The 21,315-nt window shown below is 48.2% G+C and overlaps 1 protein-coding gene across 1 annotated transcript; it reads right to left on the minus strand.

Moving 5' to 3' along the window:
• Positions 1-265: 265 nt before the first annotated feature.
• LOC309652456 (cytokine receptor-like factor 2) lies at positions 266-20,463 on the minus strand. Its single transcript, XM_082446284.1, has 8 exons — positions 19,769-20,463; positions 12,917-13,019; positions 9,964-10,127; positions 8,897-9,030; positions 6,833-6,995; positions 5,978-6,083; positions 3,571-3,655; positions 266-1,445 (listed from the first exon to the last, which is right to left on the minus strand). Exons 1-8 carry the CDS (start codon positions 19,848-19,850, stop codon positions 1,179-1,181), a joined length of 1,104 nt encoding a protein of 367 aa, XP_082302410.1. The 5' UTR covers positions 19,851-20,463; the 3' UTR covers positions 266-1,178.
• Between the last annotated feature and the right edge of the window lie 852 nt (positions 20,464-21,315).

Consider the following 21,315-nt stretch of genomic DNA (forward strand, 5'->3'; position numbering starts at 1 on the left):
TTGAGAATGATGGGGGAACGGGTTGCTGAGCTCAAAAACAGGGTGAGAGTCCTTCTGTGTTTGCAAACCCTTAGCGGGCTGCCTGCAATGTGTGTTGTATTCTAGCTTAGTGTTTGTTCACTAATAAAAGTGTTTTCTTTCCATTTCTATCTTTGTGGAGGAATTTTCTGGGGGTGGGGAGAGATTTTGTTAAATTATAAATCCCCAACACCACACACACACACACACACACACACACACACACACACACACACACACACACACACACACACACACACACGGACTCCAGGTATATCTGATCAAGTTTATTTACTGCACCCTGCAGAGAGAGACAAGATAAACTCAATGCCGGCCTGAAAAAAAAAAAGAAAAAAACAACTAGATCTCAATAATCTAGAAATCTAGATACATCCTGTATGTGAAGCTTGAGGGCATCAAACTAACATTGTCCACTATCTCCACAAATATCAGCAAGCTGTTTACATCTCACCGTACTTCTCATGCCAACATTTTTTTCTTTTTATTTCAATATAAAAAATAATAATAATGCACACTCAGCGGGGAATGTTTCAAATGTTCATGCAGGGTTTTTACATTCAAATATCTCTTAGAAGTGATGTCCTGAGTGTGGACTCAGGAATTAAAACAGAGTCTGCTTAATAAAATGCCTCAGTGGTTGCAAAGAGGGTTTTTCCCTTTTGGAGCAAGAGCCGGGTGGCTGGTTGGTGTTGGTAACGCAGAATTCCTTTTGTACCTGGGGGTGCCATGCCTCACCTGCTGGGTACGTGTGCCGCGTAGCAAAAGATCTGAGGAACCACTCAGGTGCAAGTAGTAATGGCGAGAGGGCAGGACTGGGTGGGCACATGCGAAGGAAGGTGGTCTCAGGCCGTTGGCTGTCCTTCCTTACGATTTAAGTGAACCGTGACAACGTGCCAGGTGAGAGCAAGAACAAGCCCAACCAACAGTCTGCCACCTATAGGGAATCCGCCTTCAAGCCCTTGCATATCGACAGAGATGGGATGCATTGGTTGGATGGTTGGGGTGTTGGGTGACCCCAGACACCAGCATCCTCGGTTCTGGGGAGTTCCCTTCACAGTGGTTTTTAGTCCCTGAGATGTTGTCCTGGGTCCTACAATGTCAACGTAGATTTTGATGTTGGCTTTTGAGTTTGCACCCCCTCAGAACCTCACGTATGAGTCGTCACTCATCACAAACGTAAAATCCCCGAGAGAGACCACCTCGCCGTCCTGGGGGGGCTGGCGAGGGAGCTGGCCGGCCTCCCCGGTGGCCTCTTCCTCCTCTGTCTGCCGGTACACAGGGCTCGTCACTGCTGTCATGGGCATCTCTGCCAGCTGGACCACCGCGGCCTCTTCCGGGATGGACTCCTGCTCCCCGTCTTCCATCTTATTCAAGTGAGCCACGTTCTGCGTGTCCTTGATCCACTCCTGCCAGGATGAAACATCGTGACTCAGGCTCCGTGCAGCAAACCCCTCCCCTCGGGGCCCGTGCATCCCCGGGACCCTGGCAGCCTCCCTCCGGAGGGGATGCCACCCACAGCAGAACAAAAAAGCTCTCATGTTTAGCATCTTGGCATAGAGCTTGTGGTTTCAGACCTTCCTTTTGTCATCAGCCTCAAAGCGCTGGCCTGTGGTCACTCCTCACACATGAGGACTGCCTGAAGGGCTTTTCTGGAACCCAAAACAGGAAACACAGATTCCTCTCCCCCACCCCCACCCCGCAGGTATGTTCTCTGAGATGGGGGTGACTTTTCAGAAGGAAGATTATCACTCAGCAGGTCCAGGGGGCCCAGATGCTGAATTCTAACAAGTGCCCTGGGGTTTCCTGACGCTGGCCGGAAGCACATCTGGAATAGGGTCTTCCACGAGTGACTCCTCTGTCCCCTATGACATCTCCCTTCCCCGGCCCAGCCTCCCCCGTCTCCTTCTTCCAGCCCCAAGTATTGAAAAACTTCCGATTTCCTGTCCTAAACTCTGCTGTAACCCCCTCTCCTCTCCCTTGAAAGGAACTGGGACACCCCCAAATATGTCGCTTTGGCACAAGGATTATTTTCAGCTGAAGGCAATGGAGAATGAACCGCTGCAGAGAGGATTCTCTGCTCTCCGTTTATCCTCCCTAGAAGCAGGGCATAAATGTCCCTTTTGGAAAGGAAATGTACATTTGTAAACGGTCACCCCGACCCTTCCAACTCCAGAGACGACACTTATCACCTGGGAGAACTTGAGTCTGCATAAAATCTTACTAAAGAACCCTTATTTCTCATGCATTTCCTAGTCACCTTCTCATATCTTGCCTGCCACCCACAAGTCCCCAACCCCTTTTCTTTTACTTGGTCTCTCCTCCACACTCTATCACCCTTTGTTAAAATGGCACATCACCCCCCAGGTCTGTAACTACTTCTTGGGGGTTTTCACTTGTTTTCATGTGCATACAAAATAAACCTTTTCTCTTCTTAATCTTTTTCTTTTTCTTTTTTTTTTTTTGTCTATTTAATTTGCAGGCATCAGGGACAAAACTTAACAGGATAGAGGAATGTTTTTGTGGGTTTTCTTTCCATTTTTTTCCCCTCTCCTACACCTAAGTAGTTTTAAAATTCACCTTGCTCCTGTGGAAGGTTAAATAGTGCATCCCTTCCAAAATAAAGATATGCCCAAGTGCTAACCCTCAGAACCTGGGAATGGGACTTGATTTGGAAATAGGGTCGTTACAGATGTGATGAAGTGAAGGGTCTGAGATGAGGTCCCCCTGGAGGAGGGTGGCCCTACATCCAATGACAGGGTCCTTCTAAGACACAGAAGAGGAGAGACACAGACACAGACGAGAAGCCCCGTGAAGACGGAGGCAGAGACGGGAGGGATGCGGCCACAAACCCAGGGACGCTTGGAGGCCCCAGAAGCTGGAAGAGGCAGGAGGGACCCTCCCCTGGAACCTCTGGAGGGAGTGCGGCCCTGGGACCCCTTGATCTCAGATGTCTGGTCCCCAGGACTGGGCGAGGATGAATGTGTGGTGTGTTGAACCCCGCAGTTTGTAGCAGCCGCAGGGAACTGGCATAACTCTGATCCCAGGGTCCTATAAAATCCACGCCTGGGGGTCCACTGCCTGGCAATCTCCTGGGGACGGGGGCGCTGATCCCCTCTCTCTCATTCCTCCCAACTCCTCCTCAGCCCCCCTTTAAGCATTTATCACATGAATGAAATAACAACCATAAAGTTTGAAAAAGGAAGTGTAGGTTTTGTTGTCAGCCCTGCAGAGGGAACAGATTAAGAACACAACTTCCTGATGAGATCAGAAAGCGATTAGGCTGGAAAATCCCGTAGGGGGGGCCGCTGATCTCTGGGGCTGATTTCAAGAGAAGCCACCCTCGGAGGCCCTTGGATCTACTCTCTCTGACCAAAAGAGAAAAGAACATGCTGCTGCTTTCAAATGCAAAAAGGCTCACAGGCATTTAAAGAGGCCGCTGGAATAAAAGCGGGTTTTTAAATGGTGCATAGGGGAGATATTAGGACAGCACAAAGCAAGCCTGTTTTTCATGCCCAAGGAGATGGCGCTTACCTGGAAGTTACCTTGGTGAGACTCAAAGAGCCCAGAGAAGGTGAATCTCGGATCCGGCACACTGGGCATGAGAACCTTCTTAACCCTGAAATGGACATGGAGAGTCTGGTCAGACAGGCTGGCGCCCCTGAGCAGGGCTGTGGACGTCCAGGCGGACAGACGCGCCCCCCCCTCGCCCCGCCATGAGGGGCCCAGGATGGCTGCAGATTTTGACCCCAGAGGCTGCACACCTTGGCGGAATTGCGTCCCCAATTTCAAAACATGTGCCCCACTCCTATCCCCCCAGGTACCCTGCTCCCAGCAGCCACGTGAAGCCCTCACCAGGAATGTGATGTTAGGGGCATGGAGCCCATCTCTGCAAAAGAGCAATTCTTATTACCTAGGAATCACTATTTCTATTGACATTATGGACTGAATTGTGTCCCCACCTCCCCAAATTCATAGCTTGAAACCCTAACCCCTCAATCTGACCGTATCTGGAGGCTGTACTTCTTAGGAGGTGATTAAGGTGAAATGAGGTCATAGACATGGGGTATGAAGGTGCTCAGGATACACCACCCCAAAATATGCCACTTGAGGATATTGTGTATTTGGAGGTGAAGGCACTTGAGAAACAGCAGAGACAGGAGAAGCCCTCTGCCCTCCCCCGTCCACCTAAAACCAGAGCACAAATTTCCCTCTTTACAAAAAAAAAAAAAAAAAAAAATTCCATTTGTAAAGGTACCCCCCCTCTCCTTTACCAGGAAATGGGCAATGAGTCACATCACTGAGATGGCACCAAGATGCTTCCACATAGACAACCTTTATCTGCCTGTAGTTTCCCCCACACATTTCTTAGTCACCTTCCCACAGTTTACCCACATCCAAACTCCCTTTTCCTTTGTCTTCCTTTTCCACAAATTATTACCTTTTGTTAAAATGGTATAGAAGCCCCCAAATTAACTGCCTTGTTAGGTGTTCACTTCCTTTCTACGAATCTCCATGTGCTTAAAAATATTACATCAGTAAAGAAACATGCATTTTCTTATGTTACTCTGTCTTTGGTCAGTTTAATTTGCAGGCCCCCAGGAAAGAACCTAAGAGGTTCTCATCTAATAAGCTGCTAACCCTATGTGACTGGTGTCCTTAAAAGAAGAGGAGATTAGTACACAGATGCACACAGAGGGACGACCGTGTGAGGACACAGGGAGGAGAGGGCCGTCTGCACACCCAGGAGAGAAGCCTCAGGAGGAACCAGCCCTGCCCACACCTGGACCTCAGATTCAAGCCTCCAGTACTGGGAGAAATAAATGTCTGTTGTTTGAGCACCCCTAGTCTGGGGTGCTTTGTTATGGCAGCCCCAGGAAGATAATACAGTTGATTTCACCACTCGTCGTGAACAGGGACTTCCTTGAAGACAGGACAAGTGTTAGTTTTTTCCAAGAAGTGTACTCCTCAGATTCCCTCAGGGGTGATTTCAGTTTTGTATTAAAAACATCAGACATGTCACCTGTCAACACACTTATCTGACTGCTTCATCTACTCCCTTGCAGAGAAGCATATTGCAGGCATCTGTTTGAGCTGGTCAAAGAGAGAGCAGACTGAAGAAAAAATGGGGCGATTTGCAAGAATTAAGGGAAGATGCTCCACGCTGTATCCAACCACGATGGGACGTCCTTGAAATTGTCTAACTTAGCCTAGCTCAGACCCAGCCTGAGTGGTCCAGAATGGCGGTCCGTGTTTCTCTATTCATCACTCCAGTCGTTGCTATGGAAACCTCATCCTAAGAAACAAAGATGGCACCCACGGCCCTGGGCATCAGTTCCTTCAAACATCATCAAGAAGTAAAAGGCCCAGGCGCAAGTACGTTTAAAGAAAGATGGAAATAGCGGTTGTTAAATTATTGCATGGAAGGTTAATGGGGAGAAATATTTAATATCATATTTTTGAAATGCTTTCTATGGTCTCAAAGAATATTGTTTTGCTGTATCGGTAAATGGATTTACAAACCAGACAAGCTTTCTTCTTGTCCAGCTCTTCTCACGTCACTCTCCAAATTGTCTCATTTAATAAATCTCAATAAAAATTAAAAGGTGTTTTAAGTACCTGTCATTGTAACATGACAGGAGGACACAGCTCAATGGGGCATGTGTTTGAAGCAAGGTAACGCTCTGATAGGAATGAGCATTCTTGTATCCTACTGTCTCCACGAGAATATTTGTCAATGAATTCTGCAGATATCTCTGCACCTTTGTCATTATTTCCCTCTCAATTTTCTTGTCATATACCACTGGCAAAGTGTGTATTATAGAGAAAGTGATATTCAGCTAAATAATCATATCAGACAATTCTTTTTTTCCCCCCCAATTCATGGACATATTGGAACCAAAGCCCGTGTGTCTGAGGATTCTGGCAGGGTCATCCTTACCTCCGTAGTTTCCATAAAGGCAGAAGGAGAAGGGAGGCTATCAGGAAGGTGAGCATGCCAGCAGCTAAAATAAAATTTGGGAAAAGGCTGTTTTCCCGGCACAAATCTAAAGCAAAACAGAATGAGGGCTGTAAGTTACCAAGATAATTTCAACATAATACTAGATCACACTCCAAACCCTGCCACCCCCATTTTTTTTTTCCTTTATAAATGTCAGGGTCAGCAAATCTTGATTTTGGTGTGAAATATCCTGGAAAGAGAGACGGTGACACTGGACAGGCAAACATTAGGAAGGAGGGAGTGTAGATTTAACTCACTGCCAGGGGTATTTGAGGATATCAGGGCTTGCTTTGGTCTATCCATATCTATCATCTATCTATCATCTATCTATCTATTTACCTACCTACCTATCTACTTATCTATCTATGATACATATCTGTCTACTTACCTATCCATCTATCTAGCTAACTATCTATCTATCACCTATTATCCATCTATGTCTATCCATCTGTCTATATCTGTCATCTATCTATCATCTATGTATATCTGTCATCTATCATCATCTATCATCTATCAATCTAGCTATCCATTATCACCTATTTATCTATAGATCTCTCTATGCATCTATACCTATATCCATGGAACCACATTCATAAATGACATATTTTTCTTGCTATGTTCATCGAAATAAAAATGAACATTAGTCCAATAATGATGGAAACCAGAAGAAGAATTGCTTCCACCGTGACCTCTGGAGCAGGACTTGGGGTCATCGTGCTTTCAGGTGCCCCATTCCACCCTCCCCCCAACGTAGGGTGCTGGACCATGTTGTACAGCGATGCTGCGTGACATTACCTGTTAGCTTGCCCCTCTGCTGGTGTATCACCTCTGACCAGTCACTTGGATATGTGTCAGAGCCGTAGCTGGACTCCAGCGTTTTCACTCTGGCCCGAAAGAAATAACACTTCTCAGCATCCAAACTGTCGAGCGTGACATTGCAGGTTTTTGCCTCCTTGGACTAGAGGGAAAAAGAGACACGATGACCCATGATTGACCCAGACTTTTTCATCTTCTACCAGGGATTCACACAAGATTCCTCCTTGCAGGATTTCCCTCTCTTGTTTCACTTCCTCTCTCTGCCCAGATCTTTATCCTCCAAACAACAGCAAAAACAAATGTGGCAGCACCTCTACACCTGCCTCCAAAAAGGAAAAAAAATTCGTTATGACAAACATGATGACAGACGCTTTTGAAGAATTACTAAGTTCTTTCCTTTAAAAGAAAGTAATTTTTTAAAATAGAAGTATAGTTGCTGTACAGTATTATATGTTACGGGTGTACAGTATAGTGGTTTACAATTTTTAAGGGTTATACTTCATTTACAGTTATTATAAAATATTGGCTGTATTCCCCAAGTAACTTTTTTTATGAATATAAAAGTAATGCATGCTGCGGCTTCCCTGGTGGCGCAGTGGTTAAGAATCCGCCTGCCAATGCAGGGGACACGGGTTCAATCCCTGGTCTGGGAAGATCCCACATGCCACGGAGCAACTAAGCCCGTGCGCCACAGCTACTGAGCCTGCGCTCTAGAGCCCGCGAGCCACAACTACTGAGCCTGCGTGCCACAACTACTGAAGCCCGTGCACCTAGAGCCCGGGCTCCGCAACAAGAGAAGCCACCGCAATGAGAAGCCCGTGCACCGCAACAAAGAGTAGCCCCCGCTCGCCGCAACTAGAGAAAGCCCACATGCAGCAACAAAGGCCCAACACAGCCAAAAAACTAATTAATTAATTAAAAAAGAAAAAAAAGTAATGCATGCTTCCATGTGAGACTTCAGAAAACACACAGAAAACCACACACACACACACACACACACACACACACAAAGGCAAAATAAGACACTTAAAACCCGTCTTTATTCTAGCTCCAAAATACAATCACCATTAACAAATTGATATCATTTCTCTCCTTCCAGGGGTATAGTATTCATTGAACACAATATTTAATGTACGCATTGCTTCTTATCACTAAATATTCTTTAAAATACCTTTTGGTGGTTCTTAAATATTTTATTATAAATGTACCATAATTTGTTCTCCCGCTGTATGCCACACAGGTGGCCCCTGAGTCCATGTACTTATTTTAGATAATGCTTCGATAGACGTCTTTGTGCATACAGCCTCATCCACATTTTGAATTATTCCCCGAGGATTGATTTCTGCAAAGGGAATCAACTGATGAGAATAAGGACCATGACGGAGGTCTTAAAGTTTCCTGATGTTCAACGTCATCAAAAATGACCACATTTTATGATCAGCTATTTAGGAGAACTCCAGTATCCCTCTATTTTTTTTAAACTTTAATTTATTTATATTATCTATTTTTGGCTGCGTTGGGTCTTCGTTGCTGCACACGGGCTTTCTCTAGTTGCGGTGAGCGGGGGCTACTCTTTGTTGCGGTGTGTGGGCTTCTCATTGTTGCAGAGCACGGGCTCTAGGCACGCGGGCTTCAGTAGTTGTAGTTGCGGCACGTGGGCTCAGTAGTTGTGGCTCCCGGGCTTAGTTGCTCTGTGGCATGTGGGATCTTCCCTGACCAGGGCTCGATCCCGTGTCCCCTGCATTGGCAGGCAGAGTCTTAACCGCTGCGTCACCAGGGAAGCCCAGTATCCCTCTATTTTAATGTGTATTTCTTTGATGAGCAGTGATTCTAGTCTACTAATTCCAGCCATTTGTCCGTCTTGTCCCTTTTTGGATGAGTCCCCCCCGCTTCTGTCACATACACCAGGCTCCACAATCACATGACCAAGTCCTTAAAATAAATCTCAATATCTTTGTCTCTGTGTCTCTCCATCTTTCTCCATCGTTCGCATCTTGGGGATACTTACGCACACCTGGCCTGAGAAGACGTCCCTGCCCTCACCTGCCACTCGGTGTCAAAGGTGCTCTTGTGCTGGATTTCATACACGAGACCTTTGTACCACAGGTCAGAGCAAGTCACTGTCACTGCTCCCTGATGCCACTGGAAGCTCAGGTCACTCAGGGATCTGGGTTTCACTAAGAAGGAGAAATAGCACATCTATTGTGACTAACACCTCTACAAAGATAAACATTGCACATCTCTAACATTACAGTGGTAACTGGGCTTGGGTTCACTGTCCCCTGACTGTTCCAATCCCTCCTCTAACACCTTATGAGATTTGGGGTTTCCGTGTCTTTAGTACATTGACAATAGAACTTTTAGCCAGCTCTCCAAGGACCCGTAGGTGTCTCATGGAAAGAGCTCTCTGAAACTGCTTGAAAAACTTTTCTGTATCTGTTATGGGATGAATTGTGTCCCACCAGAAAAAGACACTTTGAAGTCCTGGACTCTAGCACCTCAGAATCTTTGGAAAGAGGATCATTACAGGTGTAATTAATTGTTTAAGATAAGATGAGGTCGTCCTGGAGTAGCGTGAGCCCTAATCCAATATGGGATGTCCTTATAAGAAGAGAAGAGACACAGACACACAGAGGAGAAGCCACATGAAGACGGATGCAGAGACGGGAGGGATGTGGCCAGAAGCCCAGGGATGCCCAGGATTACCAGCAGCTCCCAGGAAGTGAGGGAGAGGCTTGGAGCAGATTCTCCCTCAGAACTTCCAGAAGGAACCAACCCTACCCACATCTCGACTTTGGAACTTCTGGTGTCCAGAACTGGGAGACAATGTTTATTTTAAGCTACCCAATTTCTGATCATTTTTTATGACACGAGGAGACTTATACGATGTCTATGAGGGATTTTTTCAGTAGGGGGTCCATAGCTCTCACGGGATTCTGAGATGCACCTGTGACATCCCATCCCTCAGAAAAGGGGGGGAAAAAAAGAAACACTGCCTCACAGAAGTCCCGACCAAAACATGAATCTTTGGAGAGAGGGTTTCACCACCTTTGTAAGATGTACCCTAATCCAAAACGGACAGTCACCCCTCAAGGTACCAAAGCACGTACGGTAGTTGCTGATCCACAAACTCTTGCTGAGAAGGGGCTGAGTTCCATTCCTGATGGAAAAATGTAGAACTGCATCTTTTTCTACTTTCAGGAGGCACCCGGCAGTGTAACCTTGTTGAAGGGTATACTTGGAGCATGGTCTGTATGCCTCATTGCCGCTTAACCTGTGATTTAAAAAGAGAAAAATTCAGCTATGTAGCATCTTTTTTTTTTATATATATATAATTTTATTTATTTATTTATTTTTGTCTGTGTTGGGTCTTCATTGCTGTGCACGGGCTTTCTCTAGTTGAGGTGAGCGGGGGCTACTCTTCGTTGCGGTGCGCGGGCTTCTCATTGTCGTGGCTTCTCTCGTTGCGGAGCTCGGGCTGTAGGCGCGCAGGCTTCCGTAGTTGTGGCACGTGGGCTCAGTAGTTGTGGCTCGTGAGCTCTAGAGCTCAGGCTCAGTAGTTGTGGCTCACGGGCTTAGCTGCTCTGAGGCGTGTGGGATCTTCCCAGGCCAGGGCTTGAACCCGTGTCCCTTGCATTGGCAGGCAGACTCTTAACCACTGCGCCACCAGGGAAGCCCTGTAGCATCTTAAAAAGAACATCTTAAGGGCCGTTCCTTTGCTCCATGACTCTGTCACTGACTCAGATTAGGTACCATGTCACTCGCTTCAATGACCCCCTTCCCCTTACAACTACAGCAAGACCTGTCGAAACAGAAAAGTACCCCTCTCTCAAATGTTTACACGCCTTGTATGGATCTTGTAGGGCTTGAATTGTGGCCCTCCAAGTGGCATGCCTACGTATCAATACTAACCCCGGAACCTGGGAACAGGACCTCATTAGGAAATAGGATCTTTGCAGATGTGATGCAGTGAAGGGTCTGAGATGAGGTCCTCCTGGATGAGGGTGGCCCTACATCCAATGACGGGGTCCTTCTAAGACACAGAAGAGGAGAGACACAGACACAGAGGAGAAGCCCCGAGAAGACAGAGGCAGAGACGGGAGAGACGCAGCCACAAGCCCAGGGACGCCTGGAGCCCCCAGAAGCTGGAAGAGGCAGGAAGGACCCTCCCCTGGAGCCTCTGGAGGGAGCGCAGCCCTGGGACACCTTGACCTCAGACATCTAGTCTCCAGGATGGGGGAGGATGAATTTTCCTTGTTTTAAGCTGCCCAGTTTTTGGTACTTTGTTGCGGCCGCCCTAGGAAAGTAAGTGACCTGCAGAGTAACCCAGCCCTTGACTCAAGGAGGCATTTTCATTTTATATCGGAGTAGAGCTGATTAACAACGCTGTGATAGCTTCAGGTGCACAGGAAAGTGAGTCAGCCAGGCATATACATGTATCCGTTCTCCCCTCCCATCCAGGCTGCCACATAACATTGAGCAGAGTTCCCTGTGCTATACAGTAGGTCTTTGTTGGTTATCCTTTTTTTTTTTTTTTAATAAAATTTATTTACTTAGTTTTGGCTGCATTGGGTCTTTGTTGCTGTGCACGGCCTTTCTCTAGTTGCGGCAAGCGGGGGCTACTCTTTGTTGCGGTGCATGGGCTTCTCATTGCAGGGGCTTCTCTTGTTGTGGATCACGGGCTCTAGGCGTGTGGGCTTCAGTAGCTGCGGCTCACGAGCTCAGTAATTGTGGCTCGCGGGCTCTAGAGCACAGGCTCAGTAGTTGTGGCGCAAGGGCTTAGCTGTTCTGCGGCATGTGGGATCTTCCCGGACCAGGGCTCGAACCCGTGTCCCCTGCATTGGCAGGCGGATTCTTAACCACTGCGCCACCAGGGAAGTCCCTGGTTATCCTTTTTAAATGTACCAGTGTGTACATGTCATTCCCAAACTCCCTAACTATCCCTTCCAGGAGACACTTTTAATAGGGATGTCCCAAGATTGGGTATATCTTTGAGGCTTCCCTGCAATATTAAGAAGAAGCCTGGGCTTCCCTGGTGGCGCAGTGGTTGAGAGTCTGCCTGCTAATGCAGGGGACACGGGTTCTAGCCCTGGTCTGGGAAGATCCCACATGCCGTGGAGCAACTGGGCCCGTGAGCCACAACTGCTGAGCCTGCGCGTCTGGAGCCTGTGCTCCGCAACGGGAGGGGCCGTGATAGTGAGAGGCCCGCGCACCGCGATGAAGAGTGGCCCCCGCACCACGATGAAGAGTGGCCCCCGCTTGCCACAACTAGAGAAAGCCCTCGCACGAAACAAAGACCCAACACAGCTAAAAATAAATAAATTAAACAAATAAATAGAGTAGCTATTAATTTAAAAAAAAAAAAAAGAAGAAGCCTATAGGACCCAGCGTGAGACCAGCTTATACTCCATCCTTAAGATCTCAAACCCAAGCAGTGACGAGACCAAGAATTATCTCCTTTATGACTAAAGAAACGGATGCGGGACTTCCCTCGTGGTTAAGAATCTGCCTGCCAATGCAGGGGACACGGGTTCGAGCCCTGGTCCAGGAAGATCCCACATGCCCCGGAGCAACTAAGCCCGTGCGCCACAACTACTGAGCCTGTGTTCTAGATCCCGTGAGTCACAACTACTGAAGCCCACATGCCTAGAGCCCGTGCTTCGCAAGAAGAGAATCCACCGCAATGAGAAGCCCGCGCACCGCAACAAAGAGTAGCCCCTGCTCGCCACAACTAGAGAAAGCCCGTGCGCAGCAAGGAAGACCCAACGCAGCCAAAAATAAATAAATTAAATAATTAACTAAAAAAAAGAAAAAAGATATAATCAAATATCTATTTAAAAAAAAAAAAGAATCTAGGTGGTTTCGAGCGTGAGTCAGTCATCACTCCGTTAGAAGGTCTGGGAGCTGCGGCTGCAGCTGTGGTGAGGCCTGAGGGCACACACATTCGCACTTGCACTTTCTGATTCTTCACACGTTCACTTCCTGGGCCTCCCAGTTGCTGACATCTTAGAAGACGAAATATTTTAGCCATAGGCATGGTTTTCCCTTCCTCAGGGCACTTACTTTAGGAGGAATGTCAAATTAGTCCCAGAGTATTCACTTGCATTCCACGTAACCTTCACAGTTTCGAAATTAAAGTTGATGATTTGAAGCTGCAATGCTTCTCCTGGGTAAAAAGAGACAAATAAAGTAGACTTTGAGGCAATGCTGGAAAGAGTGAAATTTGTAAAATGATGTCAGCACTCATGTTATAAGAATGATATAGTGCTTTTTAAAAAAAATTTGATGATATATTTTATTTAACCCTATATATCCAGAATACTATCATTTCAACATGATATCTATCTATATCTATCTATCTCTATTATCTATCTATCTATCTATCTCTATTATCTATGTATCTATCATCTTCATCATCATCATCATCTACTACCTATCTACTATCTATTTATGTATCTATCAATCATCTATCATCTATATCATCTATCTACCTATCTATCATCTAACTTACCATCATCTATCTGTTATCTATGTCATCTATCTGTAATTATCAACAAGATAGTTTATATTCTTACTATGTATCCGGAGTCTGTTATGTGTTTCATACTTATAATACAAGAATGATAGAGTGCTTTAAAGGGACAGAGAAAACCAAGATTCTCACAAACAAACCGGTCATGACTTATGTCAGTAAGAACTGCAGGATCTATGAAGGTCGGTGAGAAAACTCAGTCACTTTGAGAGACAACAGTCAGTGTAAGGTTACAGCTGACTTTCTTCTCATGTTGGCAAGAGGTAATGATCATCGGTTAGTGTGAAGAGTAAACAGTGAGTGCCGACTGTGTGTCCAGCGGCACCACGTTTTGTGGGCACACAGAGAGGAAGTGGACACTGTCCCCCGTCCACCAAAGTCGCTGTCTTACTCAGAACACCACACATGACGAGTCGAGGAAAAGCTCAAGGTCAAGTGAGTCCTTCAATGTTTGCTTTAGACGTTACTTAGGCTCCACACCTGTCAGAATGGCCATCATCAAAAAGACCACAAATAATAAATGTTGGCGAGGGTGTGGAGAAAAGGGAACCCTTGTGCACTGTTGGTGGGGATGTAAATTGGTGCAGCCGCTGTAGAAAACACTATGGCAGTTTCTCTAAAAGATAAAAATAGAGCTCCATAGAATCCAGCAATTCCACTCCTGGGCATTTATCACGAAAAAACGAAAACTCTAATTTGAAAAGATACATGCACCCCAATGTTCATAGCAGTACTACTTGCAATAGCCAAGACATGGAAGCAACCTAAACGTCCATCAACAAAGGAATGGATAAAGAAGACTTGGTACATATATACAATGGAATATTACCCAGCCGTAAAAAAGAATGAAATAATGCCATTTGCAGCAACATGGATGGACCTAGAGATGATCATACTAAGTGAAGTAAGTCAAAGGAAGACAAATATCACATGATATCACTTACATGTGGAATCTAGAATATGACACAAACTAGTGAATGTAACAAAACAGAAGCAGACTCACAGATACAGAGGACAAACTAGTGGTTACAAGTGAGGAGAGGGAAGGGGGGAGGGGCAAGATAGAGGTAGAGGATTAAGAGGTACAAACGATTACGTATAAAATAAATAAGCTACAAGGATATATTGTATAACACAGGGGATATAGCCAATATTTCATAATAACTATAAATGGAGTGTAATGTTTAAAAAATTGTGAATCCCTATGTTGTATACCTGAAACATATATAATATTATAAATCAACTATATCTCAATTTTAAAACTCATATATTTTTATAAATTTATTTATTTGTTTGTTTATTTATTTATTGGCTGTGTTGGGTCTTTGTTGCTGCGCGTGGGCTTTCTCTAGTTGCGGCGAGCCGGGGCTACTCTTCGTTGCGTTGCGTGGGCTTCTCATTGCGGTGGCTTCTCTTGTTGCAGAGCACGGGCTCTAGGCACACGGGCTTCAGTAGTTGTGGCACGCGGGCTCAGTAGTTGCGGCTCGCGGGCTCAGTAGTTGCGGCTTGCGGGCTCTAGAGCGCAGGCTCAGTAGTTGTGACGCAAGGGCTTAGTTGCTCTGCGGCATGTGGGATCTTCCCGGACCAGGGCTCGAACCTGTGTCCCCTGCACTGGCAGGTGGGTGCCTAACCACTGCGCCACCAGGGAAGTCCCAAAACTCATAATATATTTAAACAAAAAGAAAATGTGTAAGTTTTTTCTTCATCCCTTTGAAATATATGTAGAGACTTCTAGAAGTTAGCGAGCTTTTGCCAGATTTGGGACCTAGGCGTATCTCTCTCAAGGGAGCCAACTCTTTGAAAAGCACACATAAACGGCGTGGTGCCCCATTTCTGTGAGGGGCTAGGGGTCTGGCTCCAAGTCGTAAAAGCACCTTCAGTCGTAAAGACAGAAGTTAATTTTTCCTTTGGATAAAGCCAATGATCTGACCCAGGTGGTCCCTCCCACTGGAAGGTGAGTTTAGGAAGAATTACGGTTACAGATGGTGCTGGGACGTCCTCCCGTTTGAGAACGTGGGTGCAGTGGCTGGTGTCCACCTTGCTCTAGAAAAGGGTTTGTGCCTTGCCAATCTCCTTCTCAAAAGGCATGTGCATTAGAGCTCAGTCTTGTTCAATGCTTACTCAGTCATGAAATCGTGTCTCTCTTATCTCTACCTTTGTGGAGAAGAATTCTGGGTTGGCGAGAGATGCCAGTTTTGATTCTATTTCTGCAGTACCATAAGAAACACCTCCATCTCTCCAGAAATTACCCGCCAACCTGGGCCATCGGTGGTTAACAATCCTGGTGGCACCATTGCCACTGAGAGATACCGTCTCATTCCCGTGATTTCACTGTTCCCACCTGAATGTCGGCTCCTGAACGGAAAGAACTCAGGGCCACCAGGACCCGTTGTTGCTTAGAAAGTATGTGCTGATTTCATGGAATATTATGAACTTATTCGGAAATTTTAAGAGATGAAGGTGTAAATGGCAAAGTGTACCAGGACAACCCTGGTGACAAAGGTTGTCTGTACCAAGGCAAGGGCGGTGGGGGGGGAGCTGTCTTTGGGTGTCGATTTCCAACCTTCCTCAAACCCTCCCTGAAAACCCTCTGAAGATCATCATGGGACCACACAGGACACAGCAAAGCAAGAGCAGATTCCATAAAGAGGTGCTCAAGTGTTCTGGGGCGTCTGCAAGAAATGACCACAGACTGAGGGGTAAAACAGCAGGAATTTATCCTCTCTCAATCCTGGAGACCAGACCAGTCTGAGGTCAAGGTGTCCCAGGGCCGCGCTCGCTCCAGAGGCTCCAGGGGAGGGTCCTTCCCGCCTCTTCCAGCTTCTGGGGGCTCCAGGCTTCCCTGGGCTTGTGGTCGCCTCCCTCTGTCTCTGCCTCTGTCTTCCCGGGGCTTCTCCTCTGTGTCTGGGTCTCTCCTCTTCTGTGTCTTAGAAGGACCCTGCCATTGGATGTAGGGCCACCCTCATCCAGGAGGACCTCACCTCAGACCCTTCACTGCATCACATCTGCAAAGACCTTATTTCCACATAAGGTCCCATTCTGAGGTTCCAGGGGTCAGGGCTTGAAAATATCTTTTGGGGGGACACAATTCAATCTTCAACAGGAAGATACCCGACACACAAAGGTTATTTGGACAAGCATCCTAGGCATGTCTGCGCCTGGGACCGTCCTACCTACTCTCTGCTGTGAAAAGGCGGCTGATGGGACTTCCCTGGTGGCACAGTGGTTGAGAATCTGCCTGCCAATGCAGGGGACACGGGTTCGAGCCCTGGTCTGGGAAGATCCCACATGCCACGGAGCAGCTAAGCCCGTGCGCCACAGTTACTGAGCCTGCGCGTCTGGAGCCTGTGCTCCGCAACAAGAGAGGCCGCGATGGTGAGAGGCCCGCGCACCGCGATGAAGAGCGGCCCCCGCTCGCCGCAACTAGAGAAAGCCCTCGCACAGAAACGAAGACCCAGCACAGCCAAAAATAAATAAATTAATTTTAAAAAAACAACAACAAAACTCCACTTACTTCTATCATCATTTCAAAAAAAAAAAGAAAAAAAAAGGCGGCTGATGTCAGCAGCATTGCTGGGTGTGCTCTGAGCCCCTCCGTGTGCACGGGGACACACTTGCCCCTGGGGTCCCCGTAAGCTGCACCTGATACCGGCGACATGGCAGAAAAGGTGAAATCAGCATGGCCACGTCTCCTTGGAGCAGTGACAGCCCAAAGGAAGCAGCCACACACAGGGGGCTCGCCCAGCACCTGCAGGGAGCACGCTGGTGTCTGACCACTGCCTCACGTGCAAGTGGCCGCCTCACTGTTCCCCACCCACAGGCTGGTCCCACGTCCCCGAAAAGAACACCGTCCCGACTATCCCGTCGCCCTGACCACACACAAGGAGAGAGAAATAAAATTCATGCTTTATGGCAAGACAAGAAAAACTTAAACATAAAAAATGTTCTCTGCCCTTTGGCCTCCTGTCTCCCCTCGCTGTGCATCGTGTGTCTGCGTGAGGCATCGGCCAGACCTCCCCCATCGGCGGAAATACCTGCTCGGCCATGAAGAGTAACATTTCGCCTGGCGCCACCCAGACACTTCCTTAAAGGCAACGCTCCCTGTTGACCTCGTAAGGGGCCAGGACGACGCTTAGATCTGGAGTGCATAACGGTCACTAATACGTCACTGGATGCACAGCCCTGTGCCTCAAAAACCTTTGGGCGGAACCATTCTCAGAGCTTCCTGAGATGCTCTTCCCATTACCATCCTCAAATTTGGCTTGAATAAAATTTTCCATTTCTTTCTCAGATCGCCTGACTAATTTTTCATCGACAGCGTCTTCCCCCTTAAGAACACTTTTTAGGGCCACCAGGAGCTGTCAGGTCACTTTCGTCCACCGCCTCCCTCCACGCTTCCCGCCCAAACCCAAGCCTGAATCCCTGCTGCGTTTGGGGTAAGCAAGTGGGCTCGGGCGGCAAACGTCTCCCGAGTTATTCCGGGGCGTCAGGACGTGTATAGTGTGCCCGCCTTTATCCTTCTTCCATTCCAAGCTCTCCCTTCCCCTTCATCTGCCTCCATCCACGACTTCCCTGGTCTCCCCGATTCTGCCCGACGCCCCCTCCCTCCTTATGTGCCCCCGATGTGATGAACACGATTCCAGCCCACACGGCTGCTGGTCAGTGAAACAGCCTGGGGATTGTCTGAAGACTCAGGGTGTCTCATTCTGTATGGCTGGTGGGGACACGCTCCCCCCTCACGCCTGAGCCTTTAATGAGCCCCCCCTCCGATCACTCCCACTCACCGCCCCTCGTGCTTCTTTTGACACCGGTTCACCAGGGTTCACGAGGGTTAGGCGTGTTCGGGGCAAACGCGCATTCTCACTAGCCCCATCAGAAACACACAATAGCCTCAGATGGAAATATGATCTGAAAGCCCAATGGAGTCGTGAAGTCTGAATCTGTTGGTTCAAAATGGATCGACGGGGTGGAAACGGCCCCAGAGGGACCTCCCTGCGCAGCTCCGGGACCTCGGGTGGGATGGGGGAGGCTTTCCTAAGACTGTGCCCAGTGGGACCGCAGGTGTTCACACACCTGTCATGACCTCGGGTAAAAGAAAAGCAGGCAAACCACAAAGGCCTTTCGTGAAGCAAGTTCTGCATTTTCCAGGAAGTTCCTACAAAGGTTCTGAGCGAGCCCGGCTTCACAGGGGGATGAGAACCGCCTCGGGTGGGACCCTCTGCCCATCCACGACCTGAACCCCTACCTCTGCCCACGGATGTGCATCAAGTGGGTCAGAATCCAGAACTGGTCTAAAGGGCTCTTTCTTCACTCAAAGTCCACGTGCGCAGTGGTGGCGGGTATAGGGGGGCTGTCAGGAGGAAACTGTGGATGTCAAGGATTGTCTGTGGCCGTGGGGAGCTCCGGTCACAGCCAAACCTCTCCTCCCTCTGCCTTCTGTCGCTGGCAGATGGAGTCCTGGATTCGGCCACGTGAAAACGGAGCACGGGGCATTGCACAGAGCTAGGGAATTATGTAGGTGCCAGCCCTGGGGACATCCCACATCCAGGCTCTCTCACCCTCCTCACCGTGTCCCCTTGATACGCAGTTTGCAACCCCAGGGCTGCAGCAAAGAAGGCCCCTAGGGACCCTTCCCAACCAGGCAGGCGAGAGGCCAGCTCGGACGTGGACGGTCAAGCATGGGGTGATGGCTGGGGACAGTTCAGAAGCTAAATGTCACGAACGTGCCATCACCAGCTCCCATCCGGGCCTCCCCTGAGCTGGAAAGCAAATCAAAGCTGTCTAGTGCAAGACGGGACCAGACCCCTCCCGTCCGCCCCCTCCTGTGGCTGCCTTTTGACAAAGCTTGTAAGGTGATCATGCAGCCTGGAAACAGTTCTCTGGAAAAGCCCCGGGAACCAGGCTCTGAGGACAGAGAGCAAGGTGACACTGATAATCATTCTCAGAAGGCACGGCCAGCCGTGGGATTCACGGATGACCCCGCGGACCGACGGGTGACTGGGGAAGCCCTTGTCTTTCTCGGGGGCACTGCGGCCGCATGATCTCACCACGGGAAGGTAAGTATTAATTTAAACAAAAGCCTTTCACCTCTTTGGAGGCAGACAGAACAACAAAGCAGCCCAGATTCTCAGTTCTGCAGACAAGGGCTCTTCTATTGATTTTTTTTCCATTCAAACCTAATCCTGAACTCACTCAAGAGTGGGTCCTTTGCAACAGGCAAACGGGGCTTTGCCCGAGACTCAGAAACCTGCGTAAGCCCTTGTCACTTTCACAAAGAAAACAGTGCATTTGCAAAAGACACCATAAAAAGAAAAAAGCAGAGATGTTCAAAGAAAGGGCATTTCACCCAGACAAATGGCTACATTTGCCAGCTGTTGACTTACCGAGCTCCTTTTCTTCTGAAGCCATCACACGTCCCAGCAGGAAGAGAGCTGAGGCTGCCCAGGGCAGAAAGATACGCCTCATGCTTGAAGGAGGAGAAGTCAGTGAACAGAAGGTCAGCGCCTCCAAGGTCAGCGCCTCAGTTCATCGTACAGAGTCACCCCGTCTTTAAAATGTGGAAAAGAAACTAGGGAAATGACTACAGGAAAGAGTCATGCTTTATTTTAAAAGATGACTCTTGTCAAAAAAAAAAAAAAAGTGCAGGATCATTTTTTCAGCCCCGCCGAGCACTTTTGCAGCCCCGCCGGATACATCTCACTTGAAACATTATCAGATATGATCTACACCCAGGATTCTCACCGTCTGGTGGGTCGTGAGAATCCTGTGTTTGGAGATCGAGGTCCAAGCGCGGTCCTGCAGCCCTCATCTTGCTGAGGTTTCCTGGCCGCTCACCCAGAAGCAGGGAGACTTGGTCCCCCTCCCAATGGCCTCAAGCCAAGCAGGGGACAGCATGGTATCCATAAAGGACAAAGTTTGGGGACTTGTAGAATCCCAAGGAGAATCGTTTCCCAGATGTTACCAGGGAGATTTGTAGGTGGGCTTTTTCCCACGGAAGGGAGCCTGGATTGGCCCTCAGCGGCCAGTTTATGGCCCCCATGTCTGCCTCCAAATGTGCCCCCGGGAGTGGGTGACTCTAACAAAACACAACACCCACCGTGGTAACTGCGCTTGTATAATCATGTCAAAACTACAAAGCCCTTTCACAGGCAGCCACGGACAGAATCTGTGAGCAGCGCGAGATGGGCAGAGTAAACACGAATTGCTCCATTGCGGAGTTAAAAACGCAGTTTCCCAGAAGCAGACAGTGGCCGATGGACTTCCAGTTGCGTCTTGCAGGGCAGGCTGAGACTCGGGTCTTCCCGGCCCCAGATCAGGGGTGCTTCCACCGTGGGCATCCTTCTGGAGGTCAGAGGTCCAACACTGCTGTCCCGGGGCTGAAATCCAGGTGTGAGCAGGGCTGGCTCCTTCCGGAGGCTCCAGGGGAGAATCTGTCTTCTTGCCTTTGCAGCTTCTAGAGGCGCCCACGTTCCTCAGTTCATGTGCCCACGTGACACCAACCTCTGCTTCTCTGACTCTGAACCTCCTGCTTCCTTCTTACACGTAAGGGCCCTTGTGCCCACATGGAGAACTCAGGACACTCTCTCCATTTCCAGATTCTTTTTTTATGGCCATGCTGTGGCGGCTTGTGGGATCTTAGTTCCCTGACCGGGGATTGAACCCAGGCCTCCTGCAGTGAAAGCGCGGAGTCTTAACTACCGGACCGCCAGGGAAGTCCCCATCTCCAGATTCTTAATCACATCTGCAAAAGGTCTTTTGTCCTGTAAGGTAACATATTTGCAGTTGCCAGGGATTAGGATGTGGGCATCTTTGGGGACATTAGTCTGTCTACTACCCAGGGATTATGACGTGGACACCTTAGTGTGATAGATGATAGACTGAGAGACACAGACATGCATATGTATATATGTACATATATGTACATATATGT

The sequence above is a fragment of the Balaenoptera physalus genome (genome assembly GCF_965194825.1).
Source record: "Balaenoptera physalus genome assembly, chromosome: X".
In the NCBI taxonomy this organism is placed as follows: Eukaryota; Metazoa; Chordata; class Mammalia; order Artiodactyla; family Balaenopteridae; genus Balaenoptera; species Balaenoptera physalus.